The 23,341-nt window shown below is 34.0% G+C and overlaps 5 protein-coding genes across 10 annotated transcripts; 1 reads left to right on the top strand and 4 right to left on the bottom strand.

The window, feature by feature from the left end:
* Positions 1-1,605: 1,605 nt before the first annotated feature.
* On the bottom strand, positions 1,606-2,100 carry LOC148191532 (uncharacterized). The gene has a single exon (XM_088101405.1). It carries the CDS (start codon positions 2,098-2,100, stop codon positions 1,606-1,608), a length of 495 nt encoding a protein of 164 aa, XP_087957531.1.
* A 1,638-nt stretch (positions 2,101-3,738) lies between these two features.
* On the bottom strand, positions 3,739-5,903 carry LOC148191531 (uncharacterized). The gene is made up of 2 exons (XM_088101404.1): positions 4,594-5,903; positions 3,739-4,114 (listed from the first exon to the last, which is right to left on the bottom strand). Exons 1-2 carry the CDS (start codon positions 5,901-5,903, stop codon positions 3,739-3,741), a joined length of 1,686 nt encoding a protein of 561 aa, XP_087957530.1.
* Positions 5,904-8,085: 2,182 nt separating this feature from the next.
* On the bottom strand, positions 8,086-9,898 carry LBD22 (LOB domain-containing protein 22). The gene is made up of 2 exons (XM_047304228.2): positions 8,859-9,898; positions 8,086-8,396 (listed from the first exon to the last, which is right to left on the bottom strand). The coding sequence occupies exons 1-2, from the start codon at positions 9,731-9,733 to the stop codon at positions 8,267-8,269; spliced, it is 1,005 nt and encodes a 334-aa protein (XP_047160184.1). The 5' UTR covers positions 9,734-9,898; the 3' UTR covers positions 8,086-8,266.
* Positions 9,899-11,277: 1,379 nt separating this feature from the next.
* LOC124830484 (mediator of RNA polymerase II transcription subunit 9-like) lies at positions 11,278-15,945 on the bottom strand. 4 transcript variants are annotated; one of them, XM_088101155.1, is made up of 9 exons: positions 15,788-15,945; positions 15,587-15,686; positions 14,243-14,298; positions 13,285-13,610; positions 13,129-13,191; positions 12,932-13,012; positions 12,514-12,572; positions 12,352-12,431; positions 11,278-11,625 (listed from the first exon to the last, which is right to left on the bottom strand). In XM_088101155.1, the coding sequence occupies exons 4-8, from the start codon at positions 13,585-13,587 to the stop codon at positions 12,374-12,376; spliced, it is 564 nt and encodes a 187-aa protein (XP_087957281.1). In that variant the 5' UTR covers positions 13,588-13,610; positions 14,243-14,298; positions 15,587-15,686; positions 15,788-15,945; the 3' UTR covers positions 11,278-11,625; positions 12,352-12,373. The 4 variants fall into 4 exon arrangements, with proteins under 4 accessions (XP_087957281.1, XP_087957283.1, XP_087957280.1 ...); XM_088101157.1 differs by having other exon boundaries at positions 15,587-15,679; positions 15,788-15,931; XM_088101154.1 differs by lacking the exon at positions 14,243-14,298.
* A 723-nt stretch (positions 15,946-16,668) lies between these two features.
* LOC124830485 (uncharacterized) lies at positions 16,669-19,306 on the top strand. 3 transcript variants are annotated; one of them, XM_088101638.1, is made up of 3 exons: positions 16,794-16,879; positions 17,715-17,785; positions 18,901-19,306. In XM_088101638.1, the coding sequence occupies exon 3, from the start codon at positions 18,917-18,919 to the stop codon at positions 19,115-19,117; it is 201 nt and encodes a 66-aa protein (XP_087957764.1). In that variant the 5' UTR covers positions 16,794-16,879; positions 17,715-17,785; positions 18,901-18,916; the 3' UTR covers positions 19,118-19,306. The 3 variants fall into 3 exon arrangements, with proteins under 3 accessions (XP_047160172.1, XP_047160170.1, XP_087957764.1); XM_047304216.2 differs by lacking the exons at positions 16,794-16,879; positions 17,715-17,785 and adding an exon at positions 16,669-16,787; XM_047304214.2 differs by lacking the exon at positions 17,715-17,785 and having other exon boundaries at positions 16,721-16,879.
* Positions 19,307-23,341: the final 4,035 nt, after the last annotated feature.

The raw sequence follows: 23,341 nt of genomic DNA, 5'->3' as shown, positions 1-23,341 counted from the left end.
ACTAATAAAACATAAAGTCAAAGTGCATATATGATTGGTGTTCTTTTATTTGGACACAAATATGGTTCTTGTCCACATGTTTGCAAACATGCTACAAAAGTGTTTTCTCTCAAGCACTCTATATATGATTATCAGATAATGGTAACAACGCAGACACCAACAATCTAAGCCCTCATGCAGAGGCGTAACATAAGAAAGACAGCAGTAGAGTACAGTAAAGAACATAAAAGAACATCATTATTATATGTTATGAGAAGATTGTTAGCAAACACAGCAACCACAGCATGTGATGCAACACCTACGCACAGGCAGTGAAACGCATGTCTTGAAGCAGTCCCAAACCCTTTGTCCAAGGCAAGAGATGCTGAGCAGAAGACCACCTGGTAGCTTAACACAGCTCAGAAACATGGAGTTGTTCTTGGTTCCCCATGTGAATCCACTGCTATTCACGCACCCTGAGGTATTTTGCTTCCCACTGTTATTGCTGGATATACAACTCATGCTGCTTCTGATATTACTGTTGATGATGTTATGATATTTTCAATTTTCAAAGCCCATATATATTGGAGAAGGATTGTATCTGATTCCTCAGTATATAACTTTGTATCCGATTCTCAGTATATAACTTTGTATCGGATTCTATATGTTGGTGCTATACTTGAATGGCAGAAACGATAATATATATAAATATAGGAATATAATGGAAAAGGAAAATTTCAATATTGAGATCATGCAGCTGAGATCACTTCATCTCAACGAAACCTCTTAATGTGACTAAATAAACCCCCTTCATACACGTTAAGAATATATGTTGTAATATTTTAAGAACAACGGTGACTTATATGGGATTTTTGTATAATATTGTTGTAACAACTAAAGAACTTAACTATAAATAAATATTTCACACGAATCTAAAACAATAACAACATATACAAGTATAAACTAAAATAATGATACACATACATATATTGAAAAAAACCTAGAAAATGTTACTTTAGAAGTGGTGATGGCTTAACAATGAAACTCAATTATTTTAATATTAAAAGATTTAATATAAATAGTTTCGAGTTTTATTATTTTAAAATATATTATCTCTCTATAAACCACTTTTCTAGAATTTTTTTTTTCTTTTCTCTGTAAGTTCTCGTCCTTTGTTTGTATGATTGAAGAACAAAGACCGTAGAATTAATCCTTGCGACAAGCTCTTTGTAACAGTACCCAAAATCACCAATGGAACAGTACACAAAATTCACAGCACTGATATAGCAGTAAAGTACTCAAATAATTTTTGCACCAGTAAAAGGAATGTATATTGGAATAAATTTTATTCTAGAACGGAAAAGTTTAGGAATCATCCTATAGCTGCCATAGGCAATGTCCAGAGAGAGAGATGCGATACATCAGAGAAAAGAAATTATGCAGAGAGAAGACAAAACAAAATTTCCAACAACCCGTCCCTTTTTCCCTTTTGACCCCCAATATACGACTATGCTTTTCAGCAATAGGAATCCTCTAGCTTGGAGTTTGTTATTTTGTTTCTAGAACTCTTTCTCACTCCTTGATGAGTTGTATTAACATTGGACCCTTCTGCCCTTTCATCATGTGTTACAATTCCACCCCATTAAGACCAACCTTGTCCTCAAGGTTGAGATTCGGGAAAGCTTGTTGCAAGGTTCTTTGATCCTCCCAAGTGGCGTTATCAACATCTAATCCCTCCCATTGCACCAAATATTGTGGAACTTGGTTCAGGCCTCGTAATAGGACCTTGGATTTTAAAATGGCAACAGGGTGAATAACTGGTGGCAATTCATTGGAAGTAGTAGGTAGAGGCACATAAGGCTGAGAATGATCCCCTCTACAAGGTTTCAACTGGGAGCAATGGAATACTGGATGGATTTTAGTGGTTGGGGGTAGCAACAATTTGTAAGCAACCTGGCCAATTCTTTGAATAACAGGGAAAGGACCAAAAAATATCATACTCAGCTTCTGATTTTTCCGAAGAGCTACAGAGTGTTGTCTATAGGGCTGCAGTTTAACCAAGACCAAGTCACCAATTTGTAATTCCATGAACCTCCTTTTCTTGTCAGCCTGTTTCTTCATGTATTGTTGAGCTTTGTGGAGATTAACTTTCAATTTGTTGATTGTTACCTCTCGTTGCAGTAATTACTCTTCAACTGAAAGAGAATCATGTGGATTAAGGTTGTATTTCACCATGGCAGGAGGATCTCTTCCATACACGATCTTAAAGGGGGTCATTCCACAACTATGGTGATAAGAAGTGTTATACCAATACTCAGCCCAAGGCAACAACTTTGCCCAATCTTTAGGAGATTCATAAGTGAAACACCTCAAATACATTTCCAAACATTTGTTTAAGGATTCAGATTGGCCATCGGACTGTGGATGGTATGCAGTGGACATGTTCAAAGAAGTACCACTTAATTTGAATAACTGCTGCCAAAAATGACTCAGAAAAACTTTGACCCTATTCAAAACAATAGTCTTAGGAATGCCATGTAGTTTTACCACTGATTTAACAAAAATTTCTGCAACTAATTTACTAGAGTAATCAGCCTTTAAAGGGGAAAATGGCCATATTTAGATAATCTGTCAACAACTACCAAGATGACCGTAAAGTCATTTGAAAAAGGGAGGCCCGTGATGAAATCCATAGCAATGCCTTCCCAAATTTGCTCTGGAATGGGGAGTGGTTGTAACAGACCAGCAGGGAGAGTGTGAGACATTTTTGCTTGTTGGCAAATCAAGCAATTTTGAACAAACTTTTGTACATCTTTGTTCATACCCTTCCGATAAAATTGAGCTGCAATTCTAGCCAAAGTTCTTGTAAAACCAACATGCCCTCCCATCAATGAGCTATAAAACTCATGTAAAATCTGTTGGATCAAAGCATGAGATTGAGGAATAACTAAACGACCCTTCTAGAAGAGTAAATTATCATGCACTGAATAATGGGGGTGAGGAGGCTGATTTAGCAAACACAAGTCTAGAACACCCTTAAGAGAGGATCTTGAGAAACAACTTCCCGTAATGCATGCAGAATTTGGAAATTAGGTTGAGACCACGCCATGAAACAGGATCGAGAGAGAGAATCTACAACAATATTATCTTTCCCCGGCTTATATTCAATGGTAAATCATATCCCAACAATTTGTGCAGCCATTTTTGTTGTTCTGGGGTCTGAATAACTTGCTCCGTTAAGCTTTTTAAGCTTTTTTGATCTATTCGAATAAAAAATTTATGGCCCAGGAGGTAATGACGGAACTTGGCAATGGCTTCTGTGATAGCAAAAAATTCTCTAGTGTATATGGATTGTTTTTGCATGGCAGCCGAAAGCTTCTTAGAGAAAAATGCAATTGGATGATGCTCTTGGCTGAGAACTCCACCGATTCCCACTCCTGAGGCATTTGTTTCTAAGACAAAAGGTTTCGAAAAATCGGGCATAGCCAAAACAGGGGCTTGGGTGATTGCCAATTTTAATTGCTCAAAAGCTGCATAAGCCGATGGTGTCCACTGAAAATTGTATTTTTTTTATAAATCGGTGAGAGGGGCGGCCACCACTGCGTAATTTTTTATGAAGCGTCTATAATAACCTGTAAGGCCAAGAAAGCCTCGCAACTGCTTCAAGGTGTTAGGACATGGCCAATCCATCACAACTTGCATCTTGCTTGTATCCATTGCCACTCCTAAGCCGGAAACAGTGTGGCCTAAATAGTCCACTTATTGAAGACCAAAAGAGCATTTAGATAGTTTGGCAAAGAGTTGATGTTGCTCAAGTTTATGCAAAACAACTTCAAGATGCAGTAAATGAGCAGACCAAGAAGAGTTGTATACTAGAATATCATCAAAAAACACAAGAACAAATTTCCTCAACAAGCCTTGGAAAACGTCATTCATCAAGCTCTGAAATGTGGCAGGGGCATTGGTGAGATCAAATGACATTACAACCCATTCATAATGACCTTGGTGGGTTCTAAAAGCAGTTTTGAATCTATCATCTTCCTTTACCAAAATCTGGTGGTAGCCCGAAGGCAAGTCCAATTTAGAGAAAAATTGTGCTCCATAACTATCCTTAACAGTGATAGCATTCAATGCCCTATAATTAGTACAAAAGCGTCAAGTTCCATCTTTCTTCTTAACCAGAATAATTGGCGATGAAAAAGGGCTAGTGCTAGGTACAATAAGTCCTTCCTTCAACAACTCTTGGACCATTATTTCACTTTCACTGGTTCCGATCCTTGTGACAAGGGAATAGAATGGTTCTTTGACCTACTAGGAGGCATCCCCGAAGGAACAGAAAAAACCACCTTATATTTATTCAATAACAACACCAATTCAGGGACGACAACATGGTGTAATTGCAGTTGTTGCTCTGGAAAACCGTCTAATTGTTCGAATTGTAATGTAAAAAGCTCAACTATGGCATGTGTATGAGTCACACGTTTGAGATGATGAAACTGAGCTTCTACCGGTAAAGTGTTTTGCTCCCCATGCAATGTGACAAAATGATTGCCCAAATAAAATTTCAGTGTAAGAGTGTTGTAATATGAAATATGAGGTCCAAGAGTGGCTAACCAGGCAGCTCCCAAAACTAAATCAGCCCCAGTAATAGGTAGTAAATATACTCGCAATGTCAAAAAGTGACCATGAATTCGAACTTCCAAGTCTTTAACCAATCCTTCAGCAACCAAAGTATTGCCATTGCCAACTAGAACTTTAAAATTGAAGATTGGCTCAATGGGCAACTTTAAACAATGAGCGATTCTGGACTGCAGAAAATTATCACTCGAGCCACTGTCAAGTAAAACTTGAACTGTAATGCCATTAATTAAACCTTGGAATTTCATTGTACCCAATCCAAAAGCTCCTTTTAAAGCATTATAAGATAGGTGGTGTTCTTGTAACAAGTTTAATTCACCTTGTTGCTCCGTATCCTGTGGTTCGGGTGGTAAATCTGCAGCATCCGCGTCTTGGCATTGTAGAAGCAGGTATTGCTTGTTGGGACAACGATGGGTAGGAGAAAATTTCTCCTCACATGTATAACAGAGCCCTTTTTCCCTTCTTAGTTGCATCTCAGCTGGGGTGATTCGCTTGATATGGGTATTCTGGATGGTGGTGGAAGCTGTAATCGGAGTTGGAAGCAAGGGTGGTAGATTTTTGGATTTAATGGTTTGGTGTATAGGCTGGCTAGTGTTTGCGGTTAGTGTTTTGGCTGCTGTATAAGGTTGATATGGTTTGGGTTTGGTCATGTATTTTTCTTCATACAATTTAGCTAAGGAAACTGAGCGAATCAATGTTGAAGGGGATTGAGCAATTACATCCCTTCGAATATCTGGTTTTAACCCTCCAGTAAAGCAATCTAACAAGGCTTCAGTGGTGACACCTTGGACACGGTTAGCCAGGGCAGTGAATTTGACATAATATTCTTGCACAGAATCTGTTTGGGTCAACTTAAATAAATTGGATCGAGAACACTCATAGGGAGAAGGACCAAATTCCAATTCTAGCGCACGAGTAAAAGCAACCCAGGAGTGGAAGGTATCTTGACGGTTCATCATTTGAAACCATGGGACTACATCCTTGTCCAGATGTATGGTAGAAATCGTTAAACGATGATCATCAGGAGTATTGTAATATGAAAAGAATTGATCTGCCTTGAATATCCATTGCAAGACATCGGAGCCATCAAAGCGTGGAAAATCCAACTTGACGTTACGCACCTGAAATGGTGGAGCAGGGTTTGTTGTTTTCTGCTGCAGCAAGGCATCAACAGCTGACTCTAAGGTTTCAAATCTTGTGGTGTTTTCACGGTCTCTGATCTCCAGTACGTCGAGGATGCGTTTGACATCAGCCATGAGGTCTTTTAGGCGAGTATTCTCCGCCATTGGTAATGAAAGCATCAATTGTAACAGTACCCAAAATCACCAATGGAACAGTACATAAAATTCACAGTACTGATATAGTAGTAAAGTACTCAGATAATTTTTGCACCAGTAAAAGAGTAAAAGGAATGAATATTGGAATAAATTTTATTCTAGAACGGAAAAGTTTAGGAATCATCCTATAGCGGCCATAGGCAATGTCCAGAGAGAGAGAGATGCGGTACATCAGAGAAAAGGCAAAACAGAATTTCCAACAACCCCCTCCCTTTTTCCCTTTCGACCCCCAATATACGACTATGTTTTTCACCAATAGAAATCCTCCAGCCTGGAGTTTGTTATTTTGTTTCTAGAACTCTTTCTCACTCCTTGATGAGCTGTATTAACATTGGACCCTTCTGCCCTTTCATCATGTGTTACACTCTTCAATTTGAGTAGTTGAGTTTTAACCCCTTTTTTTAGTGTTTTTTTTATATATGTTGCATGTGTGTCTCACTCAGTTTGCATGTGTGTTTTGAGTCATCAGTTTGATTCGTTGCTGATAAGTGATTCTGACGGTGTACCATAATCGTGTTTTTGTTGTTAGTAGGAGCAGGTAGAGTGTGTTTGGAATTGATTTAGGCTTCGTAAAGTATTTTGGTAATGGTAAAAGAAGTTAAATACCTTGTTTTAAATTTTAAACACTGTGATAATCTGAGCTGGTATGCTTGAGTTGGATTAAATGGATTGAGTCGCTGAATTTGTGTATTTGGTGTTGAAATTCAGATGTGTGAATTGATGAAATTGAGGTTATCACTAGTTTATATTGTTGCTGAATTATGTTTAGTAATAGGTTAGAATGTTGCAGGTGAAATTCTGAGGGGATTGTTTATTGAGTGAACTTGATCTTAGAAGTTTGTGTGTCATTTAAGACTTGGTTAGCTTTGGTACGGCGCTGAGTGACCCTATGTGGCACTGAGTGCTACAAAGTCAGAAAGCCTTTGGGCTTTAGGGCACTGAACGATCATTTTGGACGTTGAGCTGAGAGCTCTTGTGTTATGTGGTGCTGAGCGACACTTTTAGGTGCTAAGCGTCATTTCTTCTGTGCAGGTCTCGAACCTTTCTTCCATAATTTGCTGGACGAGAGGAGGGATTCGCTAGGCAAGCATGTTTGCATAAATACTAGGACGTGCGTTGAGCGCTCCCTGCTCCTAAATTGCATGTTTTTGTGTTTTTCTGATTTTTGCTTTATTTGAATTAAGTGACTTTGGATTCTTTACATGTGTATTGTTATATTAGTGATGTTTCATATGCTTTAGATCTAAATATGAGTATGTATGGTATTCACACATGACATGGTGTGTGATAGTTTGATGTGGACGAACTATTTCACCACACACAGTATACAGGTCCCCAGCCAATCATATTGACGTGAAATCACATTCGTACATATTGCTAATAATAATTTCCATCATACATAGAATAATATTATCTTTTTACAACTCTTTTCAACTTTTTATCTTTTCAATGTTCTTATCATAATCTTTTCACTTTCTGTCTCTTGTATAGTTTCTTTGAAGAACTTCATACAGTTTCTCAAGAATAGTTTTCTATCAAAATATAGTTTATTCGATATCCAATTTGATTATGGATTTTCTTACAAGTACAACATCTGTACCAGAAAATAGGAACTGCACCTTATTTCAAGTAGCACAAATACACTTTCCAATCACTCTATTACAGTGCTAAGAATCATTTGAGTACTACACCTTTTGTTCACTTTCAAAGGTTTTCAATCATTTATTTGGTGTTCATACTTTAGTCACATTTTTCATTTCTTTATGAATATGATTACGTCAGTAGATCAATTGTTAAATTATTAGTTCATTCATGTACTTGTGGCTTGTAATTTTTTTCCTATATAAGCACTGAGTTTTTACAAGTTATGTAATCATTGTATCAGTATCAGGTTTCTTCTATAATAATAGTACATATCTGCAATTAAGTCAAAAGGTAAAAGCAAGAAAAGTTCTTCAGAGATGAGTTCATATCCCTTCTTTCTTTGTCCATCTCTTTATTACTTTTAACTAAAATTCAACACTCTCTCTCTCTCTCTGTTGTTCTTCATAAGTTTGATACAATATTTGAATGTGAACATAAACCTAATCTGTTCATTCCTTTCATTGAATCAGACATCAAGGAGCAGGAATACATTATTGTGATTGACTACAAGAAGAAAAGAATAATTGTTTGGAAGAAATTGTGTAAATAACTCTAGCTGCGCATATAAGACTGCTGCAAACTCTTAACCACAAAAACGGAATATCCTAATGCCAACAAAATGATATGTGGAGGCAGCAACTTCTACAATCTATGCTAATTAACACTCATCAGCAAGTACAATTTGTGAGGCTAAACGATGTTGCTGCACCTTTCAAATCATGATCTTGAGCTTGTTGCATGCAGTCACCCTCAGCTTTTATTACTGCATCATCTATCTTAAACAACACTGATTCATCACTGCAAAATCATTCAAATCAGCAACATTCATGTTATGTTTCATCCCTCACAGACATAATTAAACAACTATAATCATAAGTATTTAGCAGTTATTCACTTCTGTCATCGAATTTATGCCATTGCAGACCTCTTATTAAAACAATTCCAATACAAAATCTGAGAAATCTCCAGGACCTATGATTTTACATTACTGCAAGCAATCTTAATCTTTGAACAAAGGAACCATGACAAACCCAAGACAAGAAAAATCCCATTGCAGAAATGCTCCTTAAATGTTAGCAGATGCATGCATTCAAACAAAAATCATGCAGTTACACTTAATCAGACATTAGTTATATAAATATGTGAATGAAAACGATATTATCCAAGCATTAAGTAAATGAAATTCCAACGTAATTGTAATCTGATATAGCCCTTTGAAATCACAATGTGAACACAGATATGTACTACTGATAGACAAACCTGCGATGGACTAATTCTTCAGACTCGAACCCTAACTCACTTCTCTCATCAGAATCAATGTCAATGACGGCCTTGTGATCGTATTCATCGCTAACATTACTACTCTGTCCTTGCAACGACAACGAAGAAAGCGACACAGCAGTGTTCTGCACAGCCCACGTGTTCATCTGTTCCTGCAAAGGGGTGGCGCCGTTGAAGTTCTGGCTTCCATTTTCATGCATCATAACATACTGCTCCTGTTGGTGCGGCTGCAGACACTGATACTGTGGCTGGCCGTACAGCCCCATCGGGTCGGCGTTCAAAACCTCACCATCTCCATTGACGGTGACGTTAACGCTGTTGGGAGCATAGATACCGTGCTGGTGCTGATACTGGTGCTGATTCTGGTGCTGAGCCTGAGCTCGAAACATGGCGAGTTGCTGAAGGACGAGGTCCAGCTCGGCTCGGCAGTACTCAATCTGAGTCTGCAGGTCGACAATGTACCTGTAGCAGCCTCCGACAGGGTCCGAGGCACGCATGTCGGATTGGTAGATTATGGTACGCATGGCTTGGTCCTTGTCGCGAGGGCTGACAACCTTAATGATTTTGGTGATGTTGCTTACTCCGAACAACTTGTGAGCGTTGAGGAACTGGCGCTGTCGATCGTGAGGGAAATACGGTGCGAGAATGCAGTCGGGTGCACACTTTCTGCGTTGGTACTTGCATGCAGCGCAAGCCTGAGTGGTGCTGTTGCCATTTCTTGTAGAGGAGATTCTGTTGTTGGTTTTGGTGTTGGTGTTGGTGTTGGTGGTTGTAATGGTGCTGGTGTTGTTGTTATTGTTGTTCATGGCCTTTTGGGGAGGAAGAAAAAAAGGGGTGTGAGATTTCGGCTGCATCTCCGGCGGGGAAGGTGCTCAGAAAAAGGATTTCTCTTCCCTTATTTTCTCGGCTTTGTTTGATCAGAACAATGGGAGATGGAGAGAAATGAAAGGAATGACAGATAGATATAATTCATACACTAACCGTTTCCCTTTTGCCAAGTGTTATTTTTGGATCTTTCCTTCTATTTTTTCCCTTTTCTTCCAACTTCTCTTTCTATCATTATCAGAACTACTGCAACTCTTATTATTGGATTATGCCCTAAAAATAGTTTCATATCATATTATTTATGCTGTTTTTGCCTTTTTTGGGAAGACGATGTGTATTTGAAAGCCAAGTCAAAAGTATTAAGTTAATTAATTATTACATCATCTTCATATCGTTATGCCGTTTCAACAACAGAGAGCGATTCATTCGGACAATTTTCGAGTATTATTTCTGATATATCAGTGGCTCAAACTCCGTCAATCTAATTATACAAATTTAACGACTAACGTGTCATCGTATAGTTAGCTTTTTTACTCTCCAATTTTCAGTCATCTCTCTGCCAGAATAATGAAAAAAATATCAAAATTAGATATAAAAATCTTTAAATTACTCAGATATAATAACAGTGAATATGAATCCAATTCATAGATTATTCTCAATCGAAAATCTTAAACGATAAAATTTATTAATTATGTTCGTTTTTCTCATCTTCGTTTATGGGCTATCATGTTGGGTAATATACATTTTTGCATCCTATAAAGTTTTTAAATATCAAATTTGTATATGTTGCTGATATAATAATAATAATAAATTATATAAAGTTATTTTATTAATTATTTAACTTTTTGAATTTTGTAACTGCTTTTTTTTGTAATTACTTTTTGGAAATATGCTATCTATAAATTTAATAACATTTTTATTATCAAAAAATGGACACACATGTATATATTTCCACTAGTAAAATAATTGAAATAAAATTGAACCTAAAACATTAATATAATTAAAAAAAAATCTAAAATCAAATATATTAACCAAAAATTATAGTTTAAATAAAATTATTCTCTTTTAAAAGTTACGTTAATTTGATAAATTTAAATAAATAAATAAAATGTTAACAATTCTTCAATTGTTTAATGGTTTTTGCGTCAACAACTTTACTTCGGTACAGATATTAAAATAATTTTTTTTAATAATTGATGCAAAAATATTGTTATTAAAATTGGAATTACATATTAAAAAAAAAGATCTTAAAAGTTTATGTAAAATTTACATTACAAAAGCACGTATTTAAATATTTCAATGTTAACCAGTAGGAGATTATATGTTTTAATATTAACAAGCAGGAGATCAATAAAATAATAGTAGTTATTTTCCTGTTATATAACCACTTATATATTATAGATTCTATCAGTATTTGAACGCAATATGGGTAATGATCTCATGCTGATGCACAAATTACTTAGAAATTATCTCTAATTTTTGTATTGGCGCATCAGAACTACCAATTCACAAATAAGGATTTCAAAACTTTGCATCATTTAAGAAACATATCATAAAGCACCCTTGTGATACGTATAAACAGTTGCGAAAACTGCATTTTAGATTTCACTTTTCAATGTTCTTCAGACAATTATTCTCAGTGTAATGAATGACATTATGTATTCAACATTATAGATAAACGGCACCAATAGGAGGCAACCAATTTTGTATCATATATCATTAACATTACATTCCTCATTGCTCCAAATTGTCAGAATCACCTTGTTTCATGGATACAAACTTTGACATCCATGGGCCAAAACTTGACACGGAACTTGCAGAATATCTATTAAATTATAAATTCATGCACAGGCTTAAATCTCCAAGGTTGAACATAAATAATCCGAATGAGAATGGAGAATTACAACACTCACATCTACATCTGTAATATAAGATCAAAAGTTAAGGTCACAAAAAGTTAAAATAATAAATATTGAACCAGAACCAGCATCTAGATTACTATAAATGGAAGAAAGTGTGACATTTACTAACTCACGCTCATTCTTGAACCAGGAGTGTTTTAGAATGGATGCTACATTTTCTTGTTTAAAAAAGAAAATACCTAACAACTTTGCTCCCCTTCTTTCTAGTAGAACTTGAATGGATACATGAAATCAGTGCATAGGAGGGAAAAATTTTAAAAACAGGACTGGAACTTTCAATCAATTACACCATATAAAACAAACATTGCGATATTTTCAAACCAAAACACAATTACAAGTGGATTTCTCAAAGAGGCAATTCATAGTTCATCAATTAATATTATTTGTGGCTTCTAAGTCTTTTAGATAGAGATTTCCTGTGACTACTCAAAACCAAAATATATTTAAGTATCACCCAATTGGATTCTATAACTGGGTATTCCACCTTACAAATTAAAAAGAATCAAAATGCAGTAAAGAATATTGAAATTCTTCTATGGCTACAGACATTCATCCTATAATATTTGCAGATATTACAGAACGTGTATTGAGAGATGCATCTTTAAGTACTTATCGTGTATAAATAGTATTAGCATTTTTGCTAATCTGAATTTTAAGGTAGAAAACTGGTGATCCACACCACTACTAAAACATCAAGGCAAAAAAAGTCAGTTAAAGTTCCCTACCTATCTGAATGGATAACACTCTCTATGGCTCAGACCTAACAAGCTCCTCCACAGATTTTCTGTAATTGGCAATCAAGTCTCTGGAACATGGGAAAACAAACACATTCTTTTAGCATCTAGATACTTATCCACACAGAAATATCTAAGACAATTTGTACAGACCTTCTCTGATTTAGCAATTGCTCACTTTCCTCTAGCTTCTTCTTCTGTCCTTCAACTGTCTGCATTCAACACACATATAATGCTAAGAATAACCCCGGCTCCAAACTACTAGTTCAAGATGTTTCCAGCACAAGGATATTTAGTGGTAAGACAAGGTTTTCAAGATCAATGATGTAGATTTTGTTTATCATGCACAGTCCAAGTAACAAAAGATAGGAGGAGTATAGAAAAAGAGCAAGAGAGAGAGAGCACATAATGTGCATTTGATTAAAGGCAAGACCAAAGTAGAGCCATTCAGTTTCAGCAGACTTTGGAAACTCAGAATTTTGAAGCAAAAGTGTTCAACAAACTTGCCAATCCTGTTTAACAATTAACATATAAAACAAGAAAAGGATAAAGTTAGTGAATTGCATATTACCATAGCCTTGGTGCTAATCGACTCCGAGATTGAGTTTAACAGCTGTTGGCACTTCTCAAAGTGGTTACTCAATTCATTGATCTTTAACCAGTGAAATCACAACAATGAAAAAGAAAAATATATATTGAAAATCCTAAAAGGAAAATTTGATTAAAAAAAGGGATTAATCAAAACCGTGAAAAAGGAAAATTTCAAACCAATGCATCTGATTGCTGATCTGGGTTTCCATGTTCAATAACCTCAGACAAATTCTCCACCAACTGTGACCATAACAAGCAATTCCCTTATTGAAAAGAAAAAAATAAAGGTATATGGAGATGCAACTGAAATTTTTAGAAGGGGTTACAAGTTACATGTAAGAGATGGTAGTGAGAGGCCAGTGATTGGTGAAGGTTCTGTTGTTGCTGCTGCTGCTGTTGTTGCTGTTGTTGTTGTAGTAGACGTTGCTGTTGTTGTTGCTGCTGATAAAGGTGCTGGTGCTGTTGAAATGGAGACTGAGGTTGTAATGCTTGCTGAAAAGGTTGTGGCTGGAGAAATTGTTGTTGTTGTTGTTGTTGAAGAAAGACGTTAGGGTCCTGGTTCGATTGGGATTGGACATTTGAATTGTGAGTTGGGATCATGGTCCAGCTTCCGCCAGAAGAACCATAGTGATCCATCTGTCTCTACAATTATACTTCCTCTACAAAAAGAAAAAAAAATTAAACCCTAATTCAGGTTGAGATTGATAAGTAGGGGTGGTCATGGACTGCATTTTAGAGAATCCAATCCAGATCTAGTCCAGATCCAGATATTTGAATAAGATTTTGAACCCAATTCCATTTCTTCTACAAACTAATTTGGATATTTTGTAAATCCAAATCCAAATATTTGGAACAAGTTTTACATCCAAATCCATTTCTAGATCCATGTTTTTTAAGAAAAAATAGTTTTTATAAATTTAAATCTATATTTTCTAAGATTAAAATAACTACTTCATCCAATACATAAATATATAAAAAAAATTAAATAACATATAAAATATTAAAAAAATATAATAATATTAATATTAAAGACTAAAGATAATATATTAATTAAAATGAGTGTGCCACAGACAGACATAATGCACACGCCATTGCAAACAGACAGGAGATAACGTCAAAATGAGGGTCTTTTATTTACAGGTCACATGTTGTTCTTTGGATCATAGCATAAACCCCTAATTATTTTGGAAAACAAAATCAACCCAAATTACAAAAATATTAAAAACTGAACAACAAACAAATGGATTCTATAACTCAGAAAACAGGTGAGTAAAGAGGAAATTTTGCCCACCAAGTAACAGCTGCGATATTGACAATTTGCAAAGAAAGCGGCTGCTACCACTAGAGCTGAAAAACATTACACAGCATAAGCCAAATAGTACTGTAAGGTCACTCCAGACCTATAGCACACTATTTATAGATAACTAAGAGTCTTCCCTGTTATGTATTATCAGACATCAGAAATATATCTACTTTTCATGTTTGCAAAAAATTGGACAGTCTTCAAAATCACTAATTATTAAGCTTATTCATGAATTTGATATACCTAACATTAAGCTAATAGAAATATGGGAGCCACCTGAAAACAGCTATATATGAAAACATATAACATTTTTCTAAAGATGCTCCCTAGAAAGGTGCCACTGGCTTCCCTTGATGCAGTCAATAAGTAACACTTCTAAAACAAACCAAAGTTCAAGATCCTAAAGGCTAGCATTGTTTTCATCATCAAATTTTCCGACATTTTAAGGGAAAGTTTTACATTTTCAACTACTAAAAAATCATATAAGTACGACTAATATGGTGTGAAAAAGATAATTATTATAAAAGTTCAACACATTTTTCTTACGTCACGATAGAATATAAATGTAAAATTGCATTAATGGTGCATACACTACTTAGTCTTTGAAAAGTCATATACCAATCTTATTATTGTTATCTTGGATACCTAAATAAGCCCCATAAGCTAATATAATTCTTTTAAACATACACCATCAACTAGATTTCTGTTTTCAATGCACAGATAGAGTTTTTGAAGCATCTGAAGCTGCTGAGAAACAAACCTTTTCTGCCACCTCCAAAGATGCAACCAGAATGGATTCTAATCGGTAATATTACTATTCTTATTATATTGCTTGAAATAATATAACCAAAATTTATAGTTGAATCACGCATTGACGTTTTATTCCTGAAATTGACCTCTAGATAACTTGGAGAAAACTTTTTATTTTCTCCATTGTGATGTCTCATTCCAAAACTAATATTGTTGAGCTTCTTGCAAAACGATATTCCTACTAGAAAGTAGCCATTGAGCTCAAGTGCTCGACGCAAAAAGTTGAACTCAACAATATTAATTGTAGATTTATCTTGACAATGTATTCTTTAATTGATGTAGTGCACGTCCCTCTCCTTTGGCTATTCAAAACATATTCAGTTCTAGTGCATTGCAAACAAATTCACTGAATGCATAAAGAGCAACTGAAGTATGAAAGAATGTTATCGTTTTACTGAATCGGAAAAAAACGAAATTTACAAACCTTATAACAGCAACAAAAATCAATGAGAAGATACAGCACAGAAGGAAACTACAGTAACCCCTGATAGTAAGTAACTACACAGTGAAAACGAAAGATACCTTATAACACCAATGCAACGGTGGGACTTGAATATCCAACTATCGGAATCACGGCGAACCCCACCACGTCGACCAGCACAACCGTGCACCACCCTGCGTTCTGCGAAAACAAAATCCGACAAAAAAAATAAAACTAGAAAAAGGAACAGAAGAAAAAAAGGAGAAACATATATCATCATTCATATTATCAATTAGATTTACCTTTGTATCAATTGTAAAGAAGGAAGGGAGAAGAGGATTTAGGTATAGAAATTTCAGGATCGGGGAAGAAGTTGATGATTTCAGCCTTGTTTTGATGTGAACAGATTTCAGATTGAAAATTTGGATTTTCCAGATTTTAAAATCTGTTAAAAAAAAACTGATGAAAGGAAGTGGATCTTTAATGGATCATAGCAGTGTAAAACTAGATCTGGCCCAAAATCTTAACTTTTCATTACTTAATTATATTTTTCTTTAAAAAAAATAATTTCGTTTTAAACAAACGTAGCTTTTGTTTGAATATTTTCTTAAAATAAAGTTATAACTAAAAATTAAAAAATTTAATTTTATAAATTTAAATTCTCATTAAAAGATATAAAATTATAGTTTTTCTTTAAAAAGAAGAATTTTGTTAAATACTAAATAAATATAAATATCAATTGTACATACCGACATCATTTATAGGTCCAAAAATAATAATGCATCCACTATTATAATTATTTTTTAATCATATATTAGCATAATACGTTAATATATCTTCATAACGTTTATAAATATTTAATATCAACACAGCAAAGTATGTCACATTTGTCTATTGGAGATTTTTCATTCCACACTATTCAAAACATCAATAAATAAAAAGACACCTTAGTCCGACGTTATTTTAATTTTCAACGTTAATTTTACATCTAAATAAAATCAGTTTAAACCCTAAAATTTTATTATTTAACTTTTTTTAATATTTAAATGTTAACAAGATTTAAAAAATTATTTTTAAATTTTAGAAAAGCAAAAACTCATTTTATCCTTTTGAAGAAAGATAAAATGAAAAGTAATTTTATAAGGAGTGCAAAAAGAAATCATGGAGGTACAGAAAATAACTGCGTATGTGTACTTGTGGTAGAAACCAAACAGATGTAAGGGAAAAAACGATGTCGTTTGCAGTAAACGGAGTAGCGCCATCCTTACTTTTAGGTCCGAGGTTAAGGAAAACACTGGCGAGGTATAGATTCACTGCTTCCATTCTCTTTATCTTTTCTTACATCATTTCAAAGGTTTCATCTTTCACCTGCTTCGCCCTTTTTCCAATTTCAGGTTTGATTGTTATTCAGTTTCCCTACTTTTTCTATGCAATTTTAGCTCGACATGTAACTATAACAAACTGTACATGTCATCCAATTTTTGTTTCCTTTGTTTGGCTTCTGTTTTAGGCTCAGAATCAAAACCAAAGGAGAAGGATATTGGTTCTTGTAGAATTTCATGCGTGCGTTAATTGAGAGAAGTAGAAATCATTAGAAAGTGCTTACAAAATTATAGAATAGAACAGTGTTTTACTCTATACAATGAGAATACTCATAGGAACGGAGTTTGGTTCTAAATTCGGTGTTCATTTTGATCCTTTACAATAGAAATATGTATATACTTAGAAAACAGTGTAAACTGGTTGTACAATCTTGGTCATGATTATAAGATAAGAGCAATAATAACAATTATGAGTAATGGTGATGGAGGTTTTGGTATGGCGTTTCTGGATTTGGAGTGGTGTTAAAAGTTAAGGTGATAGTGATACAATGAATAAGCATTCGTTTTCTACAAGATGATTGAACATTGTTTTAGGCATTCTTTTTCTACAAGATGATTGAACATTGTTTTAGGCATTTGCTCATTTGATAGAATATGCAATCTTCAGAGTCTCTTTTATAACGGATACCAAAACATGGAAAGTCATTTTCAAAGGATTTCTGAATGATAATGGGCTGAGAAGGATTTTTTAAATTCTAGAATAATTTCAATACTGGGTAAAGAAATTGGAAAACCGAGGAAAAAGTATTTGCTTCCCTGTCATTGTAGAAATTATTTGTAATTGGCAAAGGAAAAAACATGATAGTTGTGCTGAAGGTGATTTTGCTTGCGGTATGCAATCTTTCAGTCTGTTCAGTTCAAGAATACAGAAATATCAGCTGTCCACAAAAGAGTCACAATCACAGCAAACCATAGCTGGTATTTTAATCTTATTCTGATCTACCTTCAACACAAATAGCTTGAATTTGGTTCCATTTGAGGAAAACTAAACTGTTTTATTATTAGAAGATAGCTTCAAGGAAACTAAATTCATATTAAGTCATGACAGAGTTAAAATTTCCTGTTAATTTGTTGCCTTTTCTGTCTTATGGTCAGCGGGTATCATTTCATCCATGTCAGCTGGTAGATAAGGTGGGTTTTAACTATTTTTTAGGTTCTGGTTTAATGACGACAACAACAACAAAGCCTCATTCCATTAGGTGATGTTGGCAACCGGAATCACTTGATGTCATTCTGCATTGTCAAAAAATGAAGTTCTGGTTCCTTACTTTTTCTTTTCTGAAATTTTTGTTAGAGATGAAGGTCTGACAGATACAGGATCAACAAGGTTGTTGTTTGAAAGGATTAAAGTGTAAAAGAATTATACTTGTACCGCACAGGTTCAACTGCTACAACAAAAAACAAGTCTAAGCAACAGAAAATAAATTTCAATGCTCTCAGTTTGAAGTTTTAAGCCTCTATCACTATTCTAGGATATAAAATTGTAGAAGCTTCTGTACTGTTAAGTATATTGTGGTCTTTTAACTCTATGATGAGAATAGATTGATTATAGCAACAGCCAATTTTTATTCCACTATAGGTCAGTAAATGGATCAATTGGTGCCTTTCACATCTACCAAAAAGCATATTATATCAGATGGCAGAATGGGTGGAATATGTTTTAATTATGATATCAATTCTTGTATTGTGGTAAGACCATCAACTTTTAAAAGGGATAACACATCTTTGAGTTTCATTTTTGTTTTAGGCATTCCATTCATAGCAAATTTAAAATCTATTGTAACACCAAACAAATCTTTGATCAAATAATGGTTTTAGGTCATCGTCATCTCTACTAACTAGCGCAGATGTGGTAATTGTGAGGCCTTTTAGGGGTAAAAGTTAATCATGTCCTAATTAGTTAGCTGCTTGTAGGCATTTAGATTGTTGATGTTACTGGATTGATGGAAACCATGGTGACAGGGCATACTGTTATGATCTCATGTTGGGTTATGATTGATAACCATTTTTGGTCTTGACTTTGTTCTTTTCAGGTAGTCTGACATAGAAATGGTGGTAAAACCAACAGTTGCATTAAGGGCTATTTTTGTTGGAGGCATAGCAGCATTTGCTAAAATAGCTGGAGCAATGAAAGCTGCAGGTGGTGTAAAAGTGGGTGCAGCTGCAACTGCAATGGCTGCTGCAGCCACTGCAGCTGTTACAGGGTCAAATCAAGAGCAAACTGATGCATCTCAACCGTCTCCAAAATAACTATCTGTATCTTTTTATTTCTTCCAGTTTGACATTGTGTTGTGAAATTTCTGTAACTTAGTTGAGTGTTCTCAAATGGAAGAAAGAGACCATATGCGATATAGTCTTGACAGATGGTGATGTAATAACAACCGCTTCAAGATTTGTAATAAGATTACATTGAATTTATAGAGTTCCCGAAGTTTTTTACGGTGCTGTGGATGGATTTATGAGACAAAACTGGAGTCTAAGCCAAGTAGTCTGAATTAGATTATCTAAATGCTGAGCAATGAGTTTTCTTTGAAGTAATTCATGATGATTGAACATTATTAACAAGATTACTATGAGAGAATTGTCCGGATTAACACAGTTCATTCCCTTCAATTGAGTTTATTGTCCTTACATTGGCTATCTAATTCTGAAGAAGGGCATTGCACAGTATTTTGACACCCTTTTTTTATAAATTTATTATTATTGGATATGAAGTAGTTTAATATGGGAATACTTTGGGTTTCTTTTGTACTTTCCTTCCCATACTAAAAGCAAGTATAAATGAAAACAAAATGGCAAAAAGGTTTTGCATGCATTTTTGGCATAATAATATAGGTATGTTTCCATCACTTTCGCTGGCTCAACTTTTTCTCTTCTTTTCATGGGAAGGAAGTGTAGGACATATGAGATTATTGTCAGGGAATTATTCTATAGCATTAAGGACAAAAAACTGATGAAAGTGTGAATACAACGAGCCATAGACCTTTTGTAAAGGAGCCATATTATCGACCATAACATTTGTTGATTAAGAAACCTTAATGCTCTCACTCAATTAGCACTTTCTGCAAAATAAATAGACAGAAGATGAGGTACTTTTCTTTCTTTCAATTCACTACATAATCGTAAAAAGCAAAACACACATTGTTATGCATGAATTTTAAAAGTCTTGTGATTTTTATATATGACACTATTTATACAAACCATTATCAAACATTTTTCTATTTTTAAAAATCTGGAATGATAATCAGTTTTGTAATGTGAAACAAATTAACACAAATTATTAACTGAATAATTATATCAACTAAGATTTAATTGCAAATCTGGTTACCATCATTATTTGTGAATTTGATCCTCTTACTTCCTTTCCAAAATTTTATTTTTTTTATTTTAATTTTATAATTTTAATCTATTTATTAACTCGACATCCAATATTTATCAAAAGTGTGGAGAGTGTAATAGATGAGGTTATGTCGGGATAACTGTGTGAATATGTGACAGTGCAATAGAGTATTGCACAGTTATTTTATTAAAGATTATATATCTAATCAAAAAACACTAAAACTACACCATTAAAATAGTGAGAAAACAAATTCAACCGAGTAACAACAGAAGACCAAAACTATGGTTGCATCATCAAATTTTATTACAAAAACTCTGAGAAAAGAATGCTGAGGTGTCTCTTTCTTCTGAATTATTATTACAACTTACTGGAACCTGATATTGCATAATTCTCGAAGGAAGAAAAGAGGAAATAAATCAGATAAATATGCTTGCAATATGCTGTGAAAACTCTTAGCACTCGTTTGAATATCTCTCACTTGATAAGGACAAAGAGCACCTTGGAAATGAAGCAATGGATTGGGAGAGAGAAGGCAGAAGATGCACATAGAATATAATACATGATATATAGAGAGAGAAGAGAGAATAAAGAGATGAAGGATTAGTCAAACCATGCAGAAAAGTTGGCATTGTTAGGAGGGAAAGCATCTTTTGAGTGTTTTATACAATGACAAGTCAACTAGGAGGACTATGGCCGAATGTATGTATGTATAAGAGCATCATTAAAAAGCAAAGAAAAGGGGTTGAATCATTGTGACAGATCTCTCAGCTTTTAAAGGTAGCACTACATATTGTTTGTTGTGTTTGCCTTCGATCTGCTTCTGCAGACAAAAAGCACAACTATCTATCTATCTATGTGCAACCAATGCAAAGGAAAGGGAGAGAAGATATATAGAAGAATATGTATCATATGGCCATTCCATAGGGGACTGTGCCTTTTTCTCTTCGTGTTGCTATCTTATGCCAATGCTACCCTACCTAAGCTACCCTACCACCATTTCCTTTTCTGTTCTTTATCTCTCCATGCACCTTCCTTTTCTAACACAAAGACATATCAGTACTTGCATCAAAATGACCAAGTCCTCTTTACCAAGCTATTTCTTACATGTCAAAGTTAATGGCTGTTTAAATATCCAAACCTGCTTCATCCTTCAACCTTTCAAGTAAAAAATCCGACCATGTATAAATATATTATAAGATTTGATGCGTACAGTTTCAGTTTCACTGATAAGAAATCAACTGCTAGCATTTGAGTGCATACAATGAATATGCTGGTGCATGTAATATGAGTGCTTTTGTTACGTAGTTTGAAATGTTGTGGCGGTTGTTTCAATGCATTGATCTCTTATGCATATAAGCTATGTTTGGATTATCATTGGAATTAATTCTGTTGGAGAATGTTAAATCGTACCATTGGAGGAGAAGAATTCCTTTGTTTCTTTAATTCAGTATTTCAAAAAGTATATGTAGTGTATCCTCCAACAACGAAACAATCGATCAAAATATTAATTAATTGATAATTAATCAAAATAATAAAAATCATTAATTAATAATTAATGTATCATAATTGAAGTTCATTACATAAATATAGGTTTGATATTGAGATTGGTGATTTATTTTTACCACTTATCTTATTTTATTACAAAATTATTGAATAAAATTACTTAAATGTCAGTGCTTCTTGCATATAGCTTATCAATAACACAAAAGTATTCATAGACTATTTTGCCATCAAAGTTTGGAAGCAGAAAATTATTTAAATAAGGAGGCATAGAATAGTGATACTTTGACAACATTTTCTTGACAATATTTTAACATCATTTACGTGTCATTCTGTGATTGATCCAAAATTACTCCACAATCAATAATAATAATCATAAACACTAACATGGACCAATCATAGAATGACACATAGATGATGTTAAAATGTTATCAAAAAAATGTTGTTAAAGTATCATTATCCATTTTGTTAACATGTTCTTAATTATTTTTAAATTATTTTCTTAACATGTGAATTGAAAATCAAGCATATAATCTCAAAAGAAAGTGATCTACAGTATTATTATATGAGAAGGGTCTCCACCACCACACAAATGATGAACTTTTCATTTGATAAGTTGCATATTATGAATACTTTTCTTATGATTTTCCTTTTGTTCAATTCACATTTGGTTTTTTGATTTTGCTATGGTTTCTTTTGGTTGAAAAACGTGATATAAGATGCTTGATTTAGAAAATTAGGTGCATTGGGAAACTCCATTAACAAGAGAGATGGAAAGAGAGAGGGGGTAATTGTAAATTCACCAAAGAATTTGTTGCTTTGAATAAGACAATGGCTGAAAGGGATAGAACAATTACTCAAAAAATTTCAGCATGCAAGGCTGAAAACCAATCCAATCAAATTTAAAAGTGAATCATCAAATATTTTTTATTAATTTCACATGGAAATTAATTCATCTTCTTATTATTATTGCTACGATAAATTTATGTAAGAACAACATTGTCCTATTTAATTGTTTCCTTTTTCATGTATAGATTGCATTGGGATTCAGAGGAATCTTTATCTGTACATATGTTTTGCCTTTACAAACCAATGAAATTAGAGGTCCCAAAAATGACACTTTCTAACTTTCCTTATTATAAATATTCTTACTTCATTCAACAAACAATAAAATAATATAAGGTACTAATAAATTATTATCATAATAGATTCACTTTCTTATGAACATTAATCAAGATTTTAGCCTTTTTCTCCGGTTAGGTTAGGTTTAAGAAAAAGTATATAAATTAAAAATCACGTATATTGTTTATTAAAATTAAGATATGTGCAAATGTCTTATATTTTATTAATATTAATAGGTGAAAATAAATTAAAAAATTCCCAAATACAAAAGTTGATGAAAAGGTTGGTTCCTCGGGATTGAATCTCATTTGTACTCACATCAGGTATCAAAGAGCATCTTTTTCCATTTTATTTTTTATGTTTTAATTTCTAGAAAATCACGATAACATATATTTAAATAAGACCAACATGATTTGATGCATTTGTATGCTATTTACGAATCCTCTTAATCACAAAGAATCCAATGCTTTTTAATCACCATACCATCCTTATAAATTTTTCCTTTTTTAATA

The sequence above is a fragment of the Vigna umbellata genome, chromosome 11, assembly GCF_029865625.1.
Source record: "Vigna umbellata cultivar VRB3 chromosome 11, Vumbellata_1.0, whole genome shotgun sequence".
NCBI classification, from domain to species: Eukaryota; Viridiplantae; Streptophyta; class Magnoliopsida; order Fabales; family Fabaceae; genus Vigna; species Vigna umbellata.
The sequence above is the reverse complement of the archived record's forward strand: the minus strand, read 5'-3'. Positions and strand labels throughout refer to the sequence as shown.